This window comes from Alligator mississippiensis, chromosome 3 (genome assembly GCF_030867095.1).
Source record: "Alligator mississippiensis isolate rAllMis1 chromosome 3, rAllMis1, whole genome shotgun sequence".
Taxonomy (NCBI): domain Eukaryota; kingdom Metazoa; phylum Chordata; order Crocodylia; family Alligatoridae; genus Alligator; species Alligator mississippiensis.
Genome location: NC_081826.1, coordinates 197,528,867 through 197,543,488, shown reverse-complemented (window position 1 = coordinate 197,543,488; position 14,622 = coordinate 197,528,867). Strand labels below are relative to the sequence as shown.

Here is a 14,622-nt window from a genome sequence, read left to right as displayed (position 1 = left end):
CAATAACCACAGGAGTGATTCCCCCCACTCCAGGGGTGCAAGAAATCCCCCATGGCTGGAAGACTGCAGTCATCCTCCAGCCCTAGGGTGGGAGGGATCACCCTGTAGTAGCTCTACAGCTCTGGGGGTTTCCCTGCACTAGAGCCCTAGGGATCATGGCAGCCACAATCCCCAGAGTCTGGGGGGGTTTTCACAGGGCATGGTGCACCCCTGTGGCTGGGAGTCCTATCAGCTGATGGGGCTCCCAGCAGCAGGGGAGACCCTGCTACACATGCAAATTAAAGCTGGATAGCAACCAGCTACAGTAAAATCCCTGGTATCCAGGATTTTACTAACTGGCACACTCTAGTAGCTGGAATTTCTGGCTGGCGGATGTGGGGGGTGGGGGGGAAAGCTCACACACGGGTGCTACTGCTGCCACCCGCCATGCTGTGCTGCTGCCGCTCCATGTGCAGCCGCTGCCACCCTTCTACCCCCCAGTCCGCATGCGGTCACCGCTGCTCCCCCCACTCCGCATCCGGGCGGAAACCCTGTGCCTTCAGGTAACTGACATTTTTATATTACCGGCACCCCCCATTCCCCTTCATGCCAGATATCAGGGATTTTACTGTAAAAAGTTAGTACACATTTTCAAGGTCTAACTTTATAGTTGGTTGGAACCTTTTATTGTGTGACAGCTACTTTGCATGTGTAACTGCTTTCTGGGTAATTGCCCAATTAACCAGTTAATTGTTAAATACCTGTTCCATGTATAGGGGGCCTTAGATAAATTGACTGTGACTATCACCTATATCTCATAGCCTCTCTTCACTGTATTAGTCAGATATTGTGCAACGTCCTTCTCATAATAGATTAAAAATGGACTCTGATGCTTGATCGAGTTAAAATGTGTTTGAATGTAGGTAGTCAAAACATAATACAAGCTTACAGGTAACATTTATTCCTAGAAAGAACAGTGTCCAATATGGCTCATCTGTATTTGAATGAGACTTGATTAAAGTGGGCTCTGGATTACACCCTCACCAAGCAAGAAGGAATGCACAGCCAGTCTTTAAGTTCTGTTTAAAGCAGCTCCACATGTGTCAAGGGAAATCCTTTCAAGCATATGAACTAACTTATACTGCCCAGTACAGACTGCATTTGAAGAATCCCTTATATCACCATATTTTGAGTGTCCCCGTGCATCTGTATTCATTTAGTAAAGCAGATCATAATTTGGTACTGAGTGCTTACAATAAAGTTTTACTGTTTCTTTTACAAGGAACTTTATAGAGCATAACAAGAAACATTCGGTCTTCTGCTCATAAAAGAACTGAAAGTTTTATCAAAGTGAAAATGGCTTTCCACTTCAGAATAGCAGAGCTGCACTTTCAGGGATGCACAGGGCTGGCTTGGAAAATGTTAGGGCCCAGATGTTTGAAGGCTTGTAATTAAGCATGTGTTCTGTCATGCACTCTGTGAAGGGCTTTTCCTTCTTTTGGGGGTATTATCTCATTTTTTCTGCATCATCTCTAGAATTATCAATATTTAAATCTGTATCACATGACCTCAGTTAGCTATTGATCTGTGGCTACGTATAATGCCTGATCTAAATCACAGACTTGTAGGGTTGGAAAGAACTTCAAGGGTCATTTAGTCTACCCCCTAGCACAGATGCAAGATTTATGGTGGGATTTTTTTAATTATCCTAGACAGAAGTCTATTCAGCCTTGCCTTGGCAACTTCCAGTGAAAATAATTCCACAGTTTTCCTAGGCAGCGTGTTCCATTGTCCTACTGGTATTACAGTTAGAAAGTTTTTCCTGAGCTTTAATGTACATCTCCGCATTTCACAATTTTTTCTCCCTCTTCTTTATGAAAACCTTTCAAAACTAACTACTATTGTTTCTTCTCCTAACGTCCTCCAGACTAAATATATCTAGTTTCTTCAACCTGCCCTTCCTCCCCCACATCCATGATTTGCATTCTAACCACTATATCAGCAATAGCATCCTCAGTAGCCATGTGCAGTTCCAGTAGTCCGCTGTTGAACTTAGTGGGTAGTCATCGACAGGATGAGACGTGTGTTTTGCCACAACTACAGCCTGCATGTTACGAAGACCCCGATGGTGGAGCTTGGCCGTGCAGAGACCTTGCCTTGTTTGGAACCTATTCAGCAAGGCCCCCTGATGGTGTTGCAGTGATCTGTAGTAGACCTGTGCCTTAATATTGCAATCTTTCTTCTTCTTTATCTTCACTCAGATGCACTCTGCAGTTCAGCTGGCTCCCTACCTCTTGGATCTCAGAATGAGCATTTATATACCTGATGTTCAAGACAATGCTTCAATGTTTTTCCTTCCATATATTCTTCCAGAATAAACCATACTTCTTTTGATATTCAAGTCATGAAAGTTATCTCACCATGTTTCTGGAATTTAGTTACTATTTAGCCAATTTAGTTACTATTTTCTTTGGATAATATGTTTTACAGTTCATCTTGCTTCTTTCCTATACTCTTTGCATCAAAGACTACTCAGTTATTTTTCCTCTTGCATCCCAATGATAGTTTCCCTTGCCCTTTCCAGGATTTAATCCCTTATTTTCCAGTCCTCATCTCTTGTTCAGTGGGCAGTGAAAGTTTTTTGCAATTTCCCATAAAACCTATATTAAAGTTAATAGGAGTCCTTCCATGATCTTCAATGGTCGTGAATCTGTACACTTGATCTTAGCCCACAAGAGGCCAAGGGGCAAATGGCATGTTCTGCTAGCTACATCATTATCTAGCAGAATATACAACATTAGAAACATTCTTCCCCCCCCCCCACCATTTCTACAGAGATACCTTAAGTAAGCCTTGAAGTAGCAAATGGTGTTTCTTCAATTAATTTTAAGGATTTCAGACTTCTTACTTAGAGACTGGCAGGAATACTTCAGAGTATGCTGCTTCTCCACCAGCATTCCAGTGCAAAGAAGTGCTTTGTATTGAGATCATTCCCTGAGCCATCAGCTTCAGCAGGTGGCTAGCAGCTTCAGTAGCACTTCTCAGGCATGATTCCTTATATTTACTGGGTGTGTCAACACAAGACATTTTACCACACAGTAGACTAATTGACTGTACGGTAAAGCGTCATCGTCTACGTGTACAGATCTTACTGCGCAGTCACTTAGTCTACTGTATGGTTAATTTGCTACCTGCCAAATGCCTCTCGCACCCAGTGCCCTAGCTGCCACTGCTGAGTATGCGGTTCACTTGGGGCCTTGGTGGGTGGGTGTGGGGGGCAGTCACTGTTGCTGCTGCTGCTGCAGCTGGCACTCCCATTGTGCCTCCTCCACCCAGGCCTCATGGAAGAACTCTACTGTGGCCTCACAGATGTTATGCAGCACACAGGCTGGTGATGATGACCCAGGGACTATTGGCCTTGGCAACCTTGAGGTGTGCAGTGAGGGTGCACCAGTGTTCCTTCAGGTGGCAAGGTGCACTCCACCAGCTCGTGGGTCCAGCCCATGCACCTGTTGAAATGTCCAGCTGGCTGGTGTAGGCCTACCAAGGGAGGAGCAGGTAGGCAGGGTTGAGGGGGGTGGGACCATAATCTCGCCCAACTGGAGGTGAGACACAACTGGTGCAAAGTGCCTGCTCTCCACCAGGGCTGGCAGGGTAGAGTTGCAGAAGACATTGGCAATGTTGGCACTGCCAAACCAGCTGGTGCTTATGTTGGTAAGATAGTTTAGTCTTGCAACAGCCTGCAACATGGCAGAGTGAATGCCCCATCAACTATCGTAGGGGTGGTTGCCACAGGGCAGGCAGGTGACTGAGATGTGGGTCCCGTCCAGGGTTCTGATGCACTGGGGGAAGGCCAGGGCGTGGAACCCTGACACCACCTCCAGGAGATTGTGCATCTGGAGCACGGTGTGCCCCAGCACATCCTGGAAGGCATTGTAGATCTCCAGGACAGCCTCCCCGGCAATCACCTTGCCTATGCTGAAGAGGTGGATGAGGTAGTGCAGGCTGGCAGGTGTGACCAGCTTGAGCACAGTGTTGGGCAGCTGGGTGTCTGCAGGGAGGGGCTGGTTCATGGTGGTGGCCTGCTGCTTCAGGCATGGGCAGAACTGATTGAGTTGCTCCTCAAAGGAAGTGTGCATCATGCAAAACAAGTATGGCCACTGATCATCATCCCAGGTGTGCTGGACAACATGCAGCCACCAGCCCTGGCTGGCCTGGCAGGCCCAGAGGCAATGGGGCTGGAGCCCCAGGAGCTCATGGATGTCACTGATGGTGGTGTCCAAATATGCATTGTTAGTATCTCTGCCAGGATCTGGGCAACAGCAGTGTGCTGGCAGGAGGTCTCAGACTCTGCAGTGAGTCTGGCCACATGGCCGTGCAGCATGGAGTGGCATGCAGGGCCGAGACTGACCTGGGCCAGGCAACGGTCACCATGGTGGTGAAACGTGGTGAGCAAGAAGCAGGAGCCTGGGGCCATGGGTCATTGTTCCCGGGGTCTGGGGTGGAGCAGCCATCACATGGTGGACGCGGGCTCTGGTGACAAGTCACAGAGGGTTGTGCCAGCATGATGCAGCCTGCTCCAGGCCAGAAAGGCAATTGGTCAGGGAGCACCATGCAGGGCTGGCTTTTAAAGAGGGCCCCTGGCTGCCAGCAGCTGTGGCCAGAGCCTCCATCTCCCCCTCACTGCTGCAGGGCGGTGGTGCAGGGCTGGAGGAACCCAGGAGCAGGCTACTGCCACAAGCAGCAACTCTGCTCCCAAATGGCCGCACATGTAGACACCTGCCCGTGGCAGGTTTACTTCTCAGGAAATTACTGCAGAATAAACCCATATAGCACTAATTGCATATGTAGATGTACTCGCTATTATCTTCTGCCATTAAGAATTTTCTGGGTTGATTGAAGGCTGTAGTCAGGGGAGCATTGTCCTGCTTTTTGGTGTATTGACTTTGCATCATAGTAATTATCTTCTTACTGTGAAGCTACTCAATACCTTGCCCAGCTGACAGCATTTTTATCCCACAGATTTCTGGAGGTTTTCTTATTATACTGCCATTCAGCCAATCAGTGGTTGACCATAGAGAAATACATGACAGGCAAGTTCCGCAAATACAACAACAACAATGGGGATGAGATTACTCCTGGTAATTTGCTGGAGGAGATGATGTTGGCCTTCTCTCACTGGACTTATGAGTATACCCGGGGAGAACTCCTCGTCCTGGATTTGCAAGGTAAGCACCAGAATATGGTACGTTACTTATTATAAAATGTGGTAATATCCCTTAGAAAACTATGTTGAATTCAACTTAGAAGAGAGGGGCCACATTCGGTTCCCATGTATACACAAGTAGATCTTCAGTACCCCATGGACATAGTTGGAATTATACAGATGGAAACAGGCATCTATGGAGAGACTCTAGATTTACACAGGTGTTAACTGGAGCAGAATTTGGACCCAGATCTCACATTTCGGTATACAAATACCATGGAGTTAAACAATGTCTAGTAATGTTTCAATCGACTGCTAAGTATTAAAATATTGTAATCATAAAGTGTTTTTATGAGACTTGAATGTTTGTAATAAAAATACATTTTTGGACAGCAAAAAATTGTTAGTACCTGTCCTGATTTATTAATAAGTCTGTAGGTGCTTTAAGCAAGCTGCAGGTCTGGGAACTATTTCCATAGATCAGTTGTTCGCCAAACAACATGTTGTGTGTTGGGATTGCTTTACAGCATGTGTGTAAAGGGAACATAGTATATTTCAAAGCGATAAAACATTTGACACGTACAGAAGATGAACAGCTCCCATCAAGCAGTATAAACACCATTGTTTGTCAGTTCTGTCAAGGGAAATGTGTACTAGTAGACAGAGGTTTAGCATATTTACATTTTACAGCATTCAGAAGCTGTGAATTACAATGAGATATGCTTGCCATGCAAAATAAAACCTATAATTCCATGCTTGCCTTCATTTGATTTCAGCTCCAATAAGGATATGTCTATACAACTATTTATGTCTGCCCCAGGCCCTTACCACAAACCATCCACTCTTATTGGAATACCAATAGCATCAAGATATTTAGACATGCATTTTATACAATTTATTATAATTGTATTAGAATACATGATATATTAATAATAATCTATTGTCATTGGGGTGTGTTGCAGTTCTTTGGATGCTTTAGCATACTGAGAGCCCAATAGTCACTTTATTGTTATCTGTATACCCAAGTCCAGCACAAATCTTGAACTCATCACTAGTGGACTAAAATTACTTGCATAAAAAATATAAATTCCTTTCAGATCAAAAGCCCAATCATTTTATCAGATATAAAACAATCACCTTTTTTGTCAGCATGTACAGATATGTTTTATGATTTACAATGCAAATGGATAATTATATTGGCTATGATGTCATGACAGGCTACATAAAAATGGAGGTTTAGGCTGGATATTAGGAAAAACTTTCTTGCTAGGAGAGTGTGAAGCACTGGAAAAAGTTGACTAGAGAGGTGGTAGAATCTCAATACTTGGATATTTGAGCAGGGGTTTGGATTAGATGACTCCTGAGGTCCCTTCTAACCCTAATTTTCTGTGATTCTGTGACTTTATATTTGCTGTTCTAGGAGAAATGATTCTAGGAGTAATTTCATCCTGGTTGTTTCCAAGTTATTTTTTTCCTGGGAGCAGCCATTTTTACCCTGGGCAAAAAAAAAAAAAATCCTGAACATCTATATGCTTGTGGTTTCTCTTGGGAGAGTAGCAATTCTTCCAGGAGAAACTAAAGGTCTGTACCAGGCCATGGTAAAATTCCATACATCCCAATATAACATCGATTTAAGGAAAGGAACCACAAAGGAGTCTTTTTTCCTATGTAGAATTGATTGGATTTACTTATCTGACCCTCCCACTACAAGCACCACTAGAAAGCTAGGGGGCAAAAAGGGCCTAAGCATCCTTATGCTACCTTATGATACCTAAATGAAGAGACATATTCTGATGCATTTTCTTTCTTTGAGTAACACTTTTCTCAAGTACTAGAGATATTGAAATTAATAGATTTTGCTTTTGGATAACCTACTTTTTCCATCCTAAAAATAGCTTAATTTTTCTGTAGTTGCATCAGTTTATCCATCGTTAAGATGTAACCATTTGGGCAAGCCTTGAGTCCAACCATAAGTACGCAATACATTAGGAGCATTTAATATCAAGAAAACAGTGAGCATACTAAATGCTTTGAAGTTTAATTTTCGTAGGCATGGCATTGTCTAAAAAGATCTCTTGGCCACTGCAAGTGAAACACTTTTATGATCTACAGTGCAAATTGATAATTTATATTGGTTACGATTTCATGACAGGCTGCATAAAAAACAATCTTCTCTTGTAACTCACCCTGTTGATTTTATTGTAGGTGTTGGGGAAAATCTTACCGATCCATCTGTTATTAAACCTGACGACAAGCAGTAAGTTTGCTATTATGTAAGAGGTTTGCTTTAGATGATTTGGAGATAATGATATGTTTATGGAAATTGTAACCTTTTAAATAAGAGAGATCTTGATTTCTTAGTGATGAGCTACATATTTGATTTGTGCATAGTGGTTTTGGTTGGGTTTTTTTTTTGTGAAGATTATACAAGTCTGTGGAGCCTTAGGGAAATCAGAAAAGTAGACAAATGAGATGTCTGGTTTCTGCCCTTAGCAACAAGTATGATGATAATGCTTTTAGATTGTTTTCACTTTGTGAACATTTACTCTGATCCTTATGGGGAGACACTTAATCCTACCTGAAGGCCCACTGAAGTCAGACTTCCCATAGGCTGGGAAGTGTGCTGCACAGATCAGAGTCCAGAATTGGGGTCAATACCTAGTCAGATGCCACAATAACCTAAGTAATAGGTAAATATCATTAGCCTTATTTCACTTGAGGGGACGCAGAATTTTAGAAATACTAAATGACCTTATCAGATCATAGAGCAAGTCCATTTTGGAACCAGAATTAAAATTCTTACCCTGTTACTCCAGGACTCTTAGCATTATAACATTCATATTACTTGGATCATTAGTAAGCAATAAACAAGCACCCATGCAATATCAACTAGCACTTTTCACAGTAAATGAATGGTTATCAATTATATAATGTTAATTATTGTCATGGCATGCAAATTGTGCTAGGCACCTCCCAGTAAAGTTAAGTTGGCCCACCCCAACCCTGCCCTAAACAACTTGCACAATTCTTCAAAGTACATGCATGTTTGACAAAAGGGTAGGAAGCATGTTGGAGAAGGACAGAAAACACAATTATAAGATTGTGTTACTCGGTACAGCGTGTGGAGCAAACACACTTTAAAATATGAATACAAATGAATAATGGACCATTTCATATGACTGAAGTGAATGATGTTTTCACATTGACCTCAGTGGAAGTAAGATTGGGGCCTAAATAAATGTTTTCAGGGATAATATATAAATTAATGCCTATCACGCCACAATACTCTACCTTGGCAATTCACTCAAACTTTTGTGTACCTTTTGTTTTCTCTTTTCTAAAACATGGAAAATACTTAATCCTCAAGCATGTGTCCATGACTATCTTAACACCAATTACCAACTTTTCACCTCAGCTTAATAAAAGCAGGTTGTTCAGCTTATTATTTAAGAAAACCCCCAAATCCTTTTTTTCCTTTGTCATCTTCAAAAATATTTCTGTATGCAATGTTCTAATTAAAAAGCAGACACCAGTTAACGAAGTAAACCACAGCTTGATTTTCATATGGTAGGGGAGATCCTCAAGAACTGCAAATTCCAGAATAGTATTTTGACTTGGTGATCTGGGAGACTATGACAAGGAAGCCACAGATGGAGCCTGTATGCAGCTGGCAGCATACTTGTACACAGGGATAATCCCCAAGGCATGCTTCCTTAACAAAAATCTTTCAATGCGCTGTCTTAACTTACTCTCTCATTCAACCACCAGGGAAAATTTCTGGCAGTATTAAGTTCTATTTTATGTTTTGATAACTTATTTAACCAAAAGTCGTGCTGCTTCGAAACCTGCTACATAGAGGCATGGCTTTGAGCTCACTTTAGCTTAGATATCCAGAAGTGAGCGGGTATCCTCTGACTGATGGGGTGCTGATAAATATTTTAAAACTACTTTTATTATTTATGTTTTGTTTCTTTGGTTCCACTAATTCAAGGGTTCATTGGTAAGGTAATTTATGTGAGAGAATCAAGTTGTTATCTTGCAGTGGGTCTTTTCTTTCATGCACCCTTATATGCTACCTTGAAATGGACTTTTTAATACCATAACCTACTCTCCGGCACCTGTGATCATGTAGTGCTAGATATTAGAACATGTTAGTAGTTTATACATACTAATGCAATGCTGAAAGTACATAACTCTTTGGGAAGGGTCTACATTGGCCTAAACTCATAGCCAGATCCTCAGCTGGTATAAATCAATATAGTATCTCTGACTGTGGTGGAATTATATTGATCAACACCAGCTCAGGTTCTGTCCCATTAGGTGTGCAGGGTGGAAACCTGCAGTTAGGATTCAGGCCAAGACAGCTGAGTCTTTACTACTTAAGGAAACTCAGTGAAGTGTCCAGACAATTTCAACCCAGCTCACTACTGAGAGCTAGAGGTCAACAGACTAGTTTTAAATAGTCCATGTCAGACAAAAATCAAGTGGGTAGCAAGCCTTCTATTTGAGGTTTAGCATACCTTCACTGTAATCATTGTACTTCTTTCCAAGGGAGATTGGAATGTACTATACATATAGAAAATGTTCTTTTTTTGCCCGTCTCAGTTGCCAGTCTTAGTTCCTTTCCTTGGAGGTGACATATTTTTGAGTTGGGAGTAAAGGTATATTTGTGAAAGTTAAATTGCATTTCAGAGCTATAATTGATTTCAAATCTTAAAATGTGTTTTGCTCTGCATGTCATTAAAATAAAATATCAGTCTTCATAACGTTTTTCTGGAAGCTTTTTCTTGGGTGCCATCTTCCATGATGTCTAGTATGTCAAATTCTGGATAATAATGGCAGAGCAGTATTAAAATTAATGAACACTGATCTTTCAGACTACATTAAGGATCTGCTGTAATTATACAGTATTTCTAATACACGTCTGGTTTCTTTTGCTTCTATTTGTTATTGTATCAGTTTCATCCCCAAAATGTTGTAAGCATCTACAAATGAATTCTTTAGTAACACTGCTGAATTGCTCATGGAGTGTACATGCACAGAAATGAGTACAATAGGAAGCGGGTAAATGAAGGGCTTTTCAAAACCATAGTGGGGAACATCTACATTTGCTATTACTCTGGAGATTATTGCTTTGGAGTTTATTCCTTCTGGTTGCGCTATTTGAACGTGTGCCCGGGAGCAATTAACTCTGGAGCAATACGCTCCAGAGTTTATTTGTGTGCAACATGTAGAGCCAAGTCAGAGCAGTCCAAGCTGTCCGGGGCCCCCGAGGGTCAGCCTATCAGCCCATGGATGCTCCAACATGGCTCAATGTCCTGTGGAGGGGCTGCCTGGGGAACGAAGAAGCTTCAGCATGGGGATAGCTGGCAGGCAGCACCCTTGTGCCCTAGCCAGCGGGGGCAGCATCTACACATATGCTGCTGTACACAAAAAGCTCTGCAGCAGGGTAATACTACCCTCCTGTGCAGTTTAGTGGTTTTGTGTTCACTAATAGGAGCACAGATGTAGATGCTGAGACATTTACTCCATGGTTAGTCAACTGTGCAATAAACATCTCCTGTAGACACGCCCAAAGTGAGGTATTCCTGTTCTTTGCAGTCTTATGCTTTTAGAAGGTACTGATAAGATCCTACTTATTTGAGAAAACCTGTTTTAGTTTGAACACAGGAACAGCTTGTTGACATAGTCTGTTCAAAATACGGGTTCAAATCCTAATGAAATGCTTAGTTTCTACCCCTAAAAATCCTTATGGCCATGAGCAGGGGTCCCCATGAGCAGGGGTGTGCAGTTGATGTGTGGGGAAAAAAGCAGTGGCACAAATTCACGCTGTTGCTTTTTGCCCCAGCACATGCCCCTGCACATGGGGTTAGCGTGGGAAAAAATGCTCTGGGTGGGGTTGAGGAAACTGGGGCCAGCACCTCAGCATCCTTACCTGCGGTCCTGGGGGCCTCCCTCCCATGGCTCCAGCAGCGGTGATCCAGGCACGCGGAGCCTGGGTGGCAGTCGGAGCGTGGCTCTGGCTGGCCAGGCTCCTGTTTTAGGTGGCGCATGTTACGGCCATGCGTGCTGTTCTACTTTCTTCCTGCAAACTTTTTCTGATACCGGGATTTCCCAGTATCTACATTTGGCTCTACATTGCAAATATGCAGCTCAGAGAACCAAATCCCACACACAGGGTACATTTTGCAGTGCCACAAAATACATGCATATGCTCATGTGGATGTGGCCTACGTGTCCATTTATTCTGTAAGCATCAGGTTCTTGATGCAGCACAACCTGTGTGACAGGAGAAGATGGAAGAAAGACTGCCCCAGGAACCTTTACTATCTAAATATCAGAGCCAAACTCTGACAGAAGTGTTTTCTTGGAAACTGAGTGAATCTACCAGGGATTTCTAAAGTGGAAGACAGAACATAGTGGCCAAAGTTAACACTACACTTCTGAAATTGTGTTATAGCTACTAAGTACAGTTGGTGCTCTTCATTAAGATAGGTAGAAGGAAGCTCTCTTCACCAATCCCTGCTGGTCTCTCTAGCCCAAAGCTAAGTACATTTCATGGTGCACAGGATATAACCCTATCTATTTACAAGTATTCAACTGTAGCTTGTCTTGATATGTAGACTGTATCTTACTGAATAATTTACCCCTAATGCAGTCCCACTGTAATCAAAAGAGTAAAATACAACCTTTTTATTCTATATTTGCAAACTTTTCATTTCTTTAAGCTTACAGTGTTCCTCATGGGATACCACGAAAGAAGTATTTGAGCTCACTGGTATGATGTTATTTTGTTTCTTTTAGATCTGGAGGCATGGTATTTGGACCAGCAAACCTAGGAGAAGTTGCAATTAAAAACTTCATTGCAAAGCACCACTGCAACTCCTGCTGCAGGAAACTTAAACTTGCTGGTATGCACAGTAGAATTTTACTGTTTTGAGCAAACATTTACTAGGAAGCTGTTTTATCTTATTTCTAGTCCCTGTGTATTATTTTCCTGTTAGCAAGTTAAAGGCTTTAGGGCTCTGAAGAGTTGTAATCAGCACTAACAAATAATCTTTTTCCTGGGCAAAGCTGCTGCTGATGTGGGGCTGCTTTTTCATTCAGAGGTTTGGTAAAGTGGTACTGTACTGATCTCCACTGTTTCTTTTGCACAGCAGTCTTTTCCAGATTGGAAGCTGTCAGTCAAAGGTCTTGGGTGTATAATATAAGCATCTACCATTAAATACTCATTGAATTATTTCCTTCTGTAGGTAAAGTAATATAAAAAAAAATTCCCAGGGGATCAATGCGGTTAGCCACTGCAATAATTTTTACTGTTGAAATAAGGATCTGTGAAACACTATAAAAATCAGCAATGCATCAGCTTGTGGAGATCTCACTATGATTCTTCCTCAGTCCTTAGATGTTGCCATTAACCTGGCTCTATACTTAATTGACTGACAAAAATAATTGCTGTTGTGGGTAAAACATGTAATGTAGTGGAGGGTGAATTGCTGTATCTATTTCTAATGAAAAGTACCTTGATTTTAATGACCGTATTAAGATCAATAGCAGCCTAAGTCTGAATTGAAGGCTTCACTGTTATCTTTTGGATAGCTTGCCTCTGTGGCAGGTGTAATTTGAAAGAAGGTATAAAATTGGCTAAGCACCTGAATAGAACAGGGATCATGCTACTTGGGGATTTCCCTGGGTCCTGATCATGGACCCACATTTTGCATCCTCCTTCTGCTATGGTGGGCCCTTGCTTAAGTGAAATCAAGTTACTATGGTATTTCCTGCTCCCCTATGCACAAAGAGTTAACATGCATCCTTATATTTGGGTTTTCCCTCTGTATATTCATAAAACATTTGCTGCTTATATCATTGATTTTGTTTTTCCCCCTTTTCACCTTCCTCTCTCATAGATTTAAGGAGAAATGACTACACACCTGGAGGGCTCAATCCATCTTTAATAGCAGAGTCAGACAGAGTTGCAAGAACAACTAAAGAGGATGGTGAGGATGATGAACCTCTGGAGTATTACACCCGATTGTGATGCAGGATGTCTTCTGGTTTCCTGAACACGTGAGACAATTTTGACAGGACAAAATAAAGGTGCATAAGCATGAAATTTCTCCATGCTCAAAATCAGCACATCGTAAGAACATGGGGACCACATTTCTTTTTCAAGAGAAACCTTAGTTATTCACCTTCAATGAACTAGTGTTTTTCATTCTGATACTGGTTAGTAAGTTGACCGGTAACGGTGACTGTTTGGCTTATTATGTACTTTTTGTTTTACAGTGCCTTATCTGAAAATCTGACAAAGCCAAATGCTAGTTGTTAAGGGGAAAAAATGGGATTGATTTTTTTTTTTAAATATATTTCCAGAGTACGAATTACGTGATACTTATCTGTCTGGTATTTAATTTGCTCCCCATGTTCAATAAAATAAAGTATGTCTGTGTAAATAGTTACTTATCGGATGCACAGTCTATGAATCTCCTTGCATTGGAAGATCTTAAGGAAATGAAGAAATTGTTGCCCTTTTCAATGACTCTGAAGTGAACAAAAGTTCTGATTGACATAATGGATATTTGGGAAAGGGTTGCACTACATGATAAGAACCCACGTTTGCGTTCCTTTCGCAACCAAAAATCTCACTGAAGTTAAGCAATGGAGAACTGGACCTGGACCACTAGTTTAACAGAACTGCACTATTTTCCATTTTGTAATAGGTGGGAAAGTACATAATACCTTTTGCATCCTAAATGTTAGAACTTTTTACTTTAGTTTGGTCTTTCTTGAATATATTATATCTTCAAAAGCAGATCTCAGTTTAAATTTTAAGGTGCAGTAAAAACTTCAAAAGTGAATAAATAGAATTTTTATTTTTGCTATTTAGTGAACATTGTAGATACAGGGCTTTTCTCCCAGAGTTTGAATTAATAAGTTTATAGGTACATTTTCCTTTAGTTTTTTCTTGGGATCCAAGATTAGACATGAATCCTACAAAGTCTTACGCAAGTTCCTAAATTTATGCACTGAGATTTCAGTAGAATTGCATGAAGCACAAAAAATTACATGGGTGCATTGTTCCCTGATGGATCCGAACCTTGTTGAGTGGCATTAGATAAAAGGCCCAGTACAATGCTGGATTTTGCAGTAGTCAATTTTTTTTCTGTAAGCACGTTAATGCTCAGAATGTCAAATGTTGAAGTTTAAAGCAATAAAAAAACCCAAAACAAACCATTCTCAAGAAATGAATCCCAGATTTCTAGTTGTGGCCTGCACTGTATCACATGGCTATTGTGGTCTTCTTTTTTTCCCCCTTGTATATCAGAAATGATCATGAAAAACAACTATTTGAGATCTATCAAAAAAGGCAATGTAGTTTACTATGTGAAGGAACATTGCAATGTCCCTAGAATGTTATGGTCCACTGGATAGCGGAG

The 14,622-nt window shown here is 41.6% G+C and overlaps 1 protein-coding gene across 3 annotated transcripts in view; it reads left to right on the top strand.

Moving 5' to 3' along the window:
- Positions 1 to 13,644, top strand: part of TRPM6 (transient receptor potential cation channel subfamily M member 6) — a 119,665-nt gene extending 106,021 nt beyond the window's left edge. For all 3 annotated transcript variants that reach the window (XM_059724798.1, XM_059724797.1, XM_019478180.2), the window contains exons 36-39: positions 5,002 to 5,207; positions 7,391 to 7,442; positions 11,990 to 12,096; positions 13,093 to 13,644. In XM_059724798.1, the coding sequence (XP_059580781.1) occupies positions 5,002 to 5,207; positions 7,391 to 7,442; positions 11,990 to 12,096; positions 13,093 to 13,223 (496 nt within the window). In that variant the 3' untranslated portion in view covers positions 13,224 to 13,644. The remainder of the gene's footprint in view (positions 1 to 5,001; positions 5,208 to 7,390; positions 7,443 to 11,989; positions 12,097 to 13,092) is intronic.
- The last annotated feature ends 978 nt before the right edge of the window (positions 13,645 to 14,622 follow it).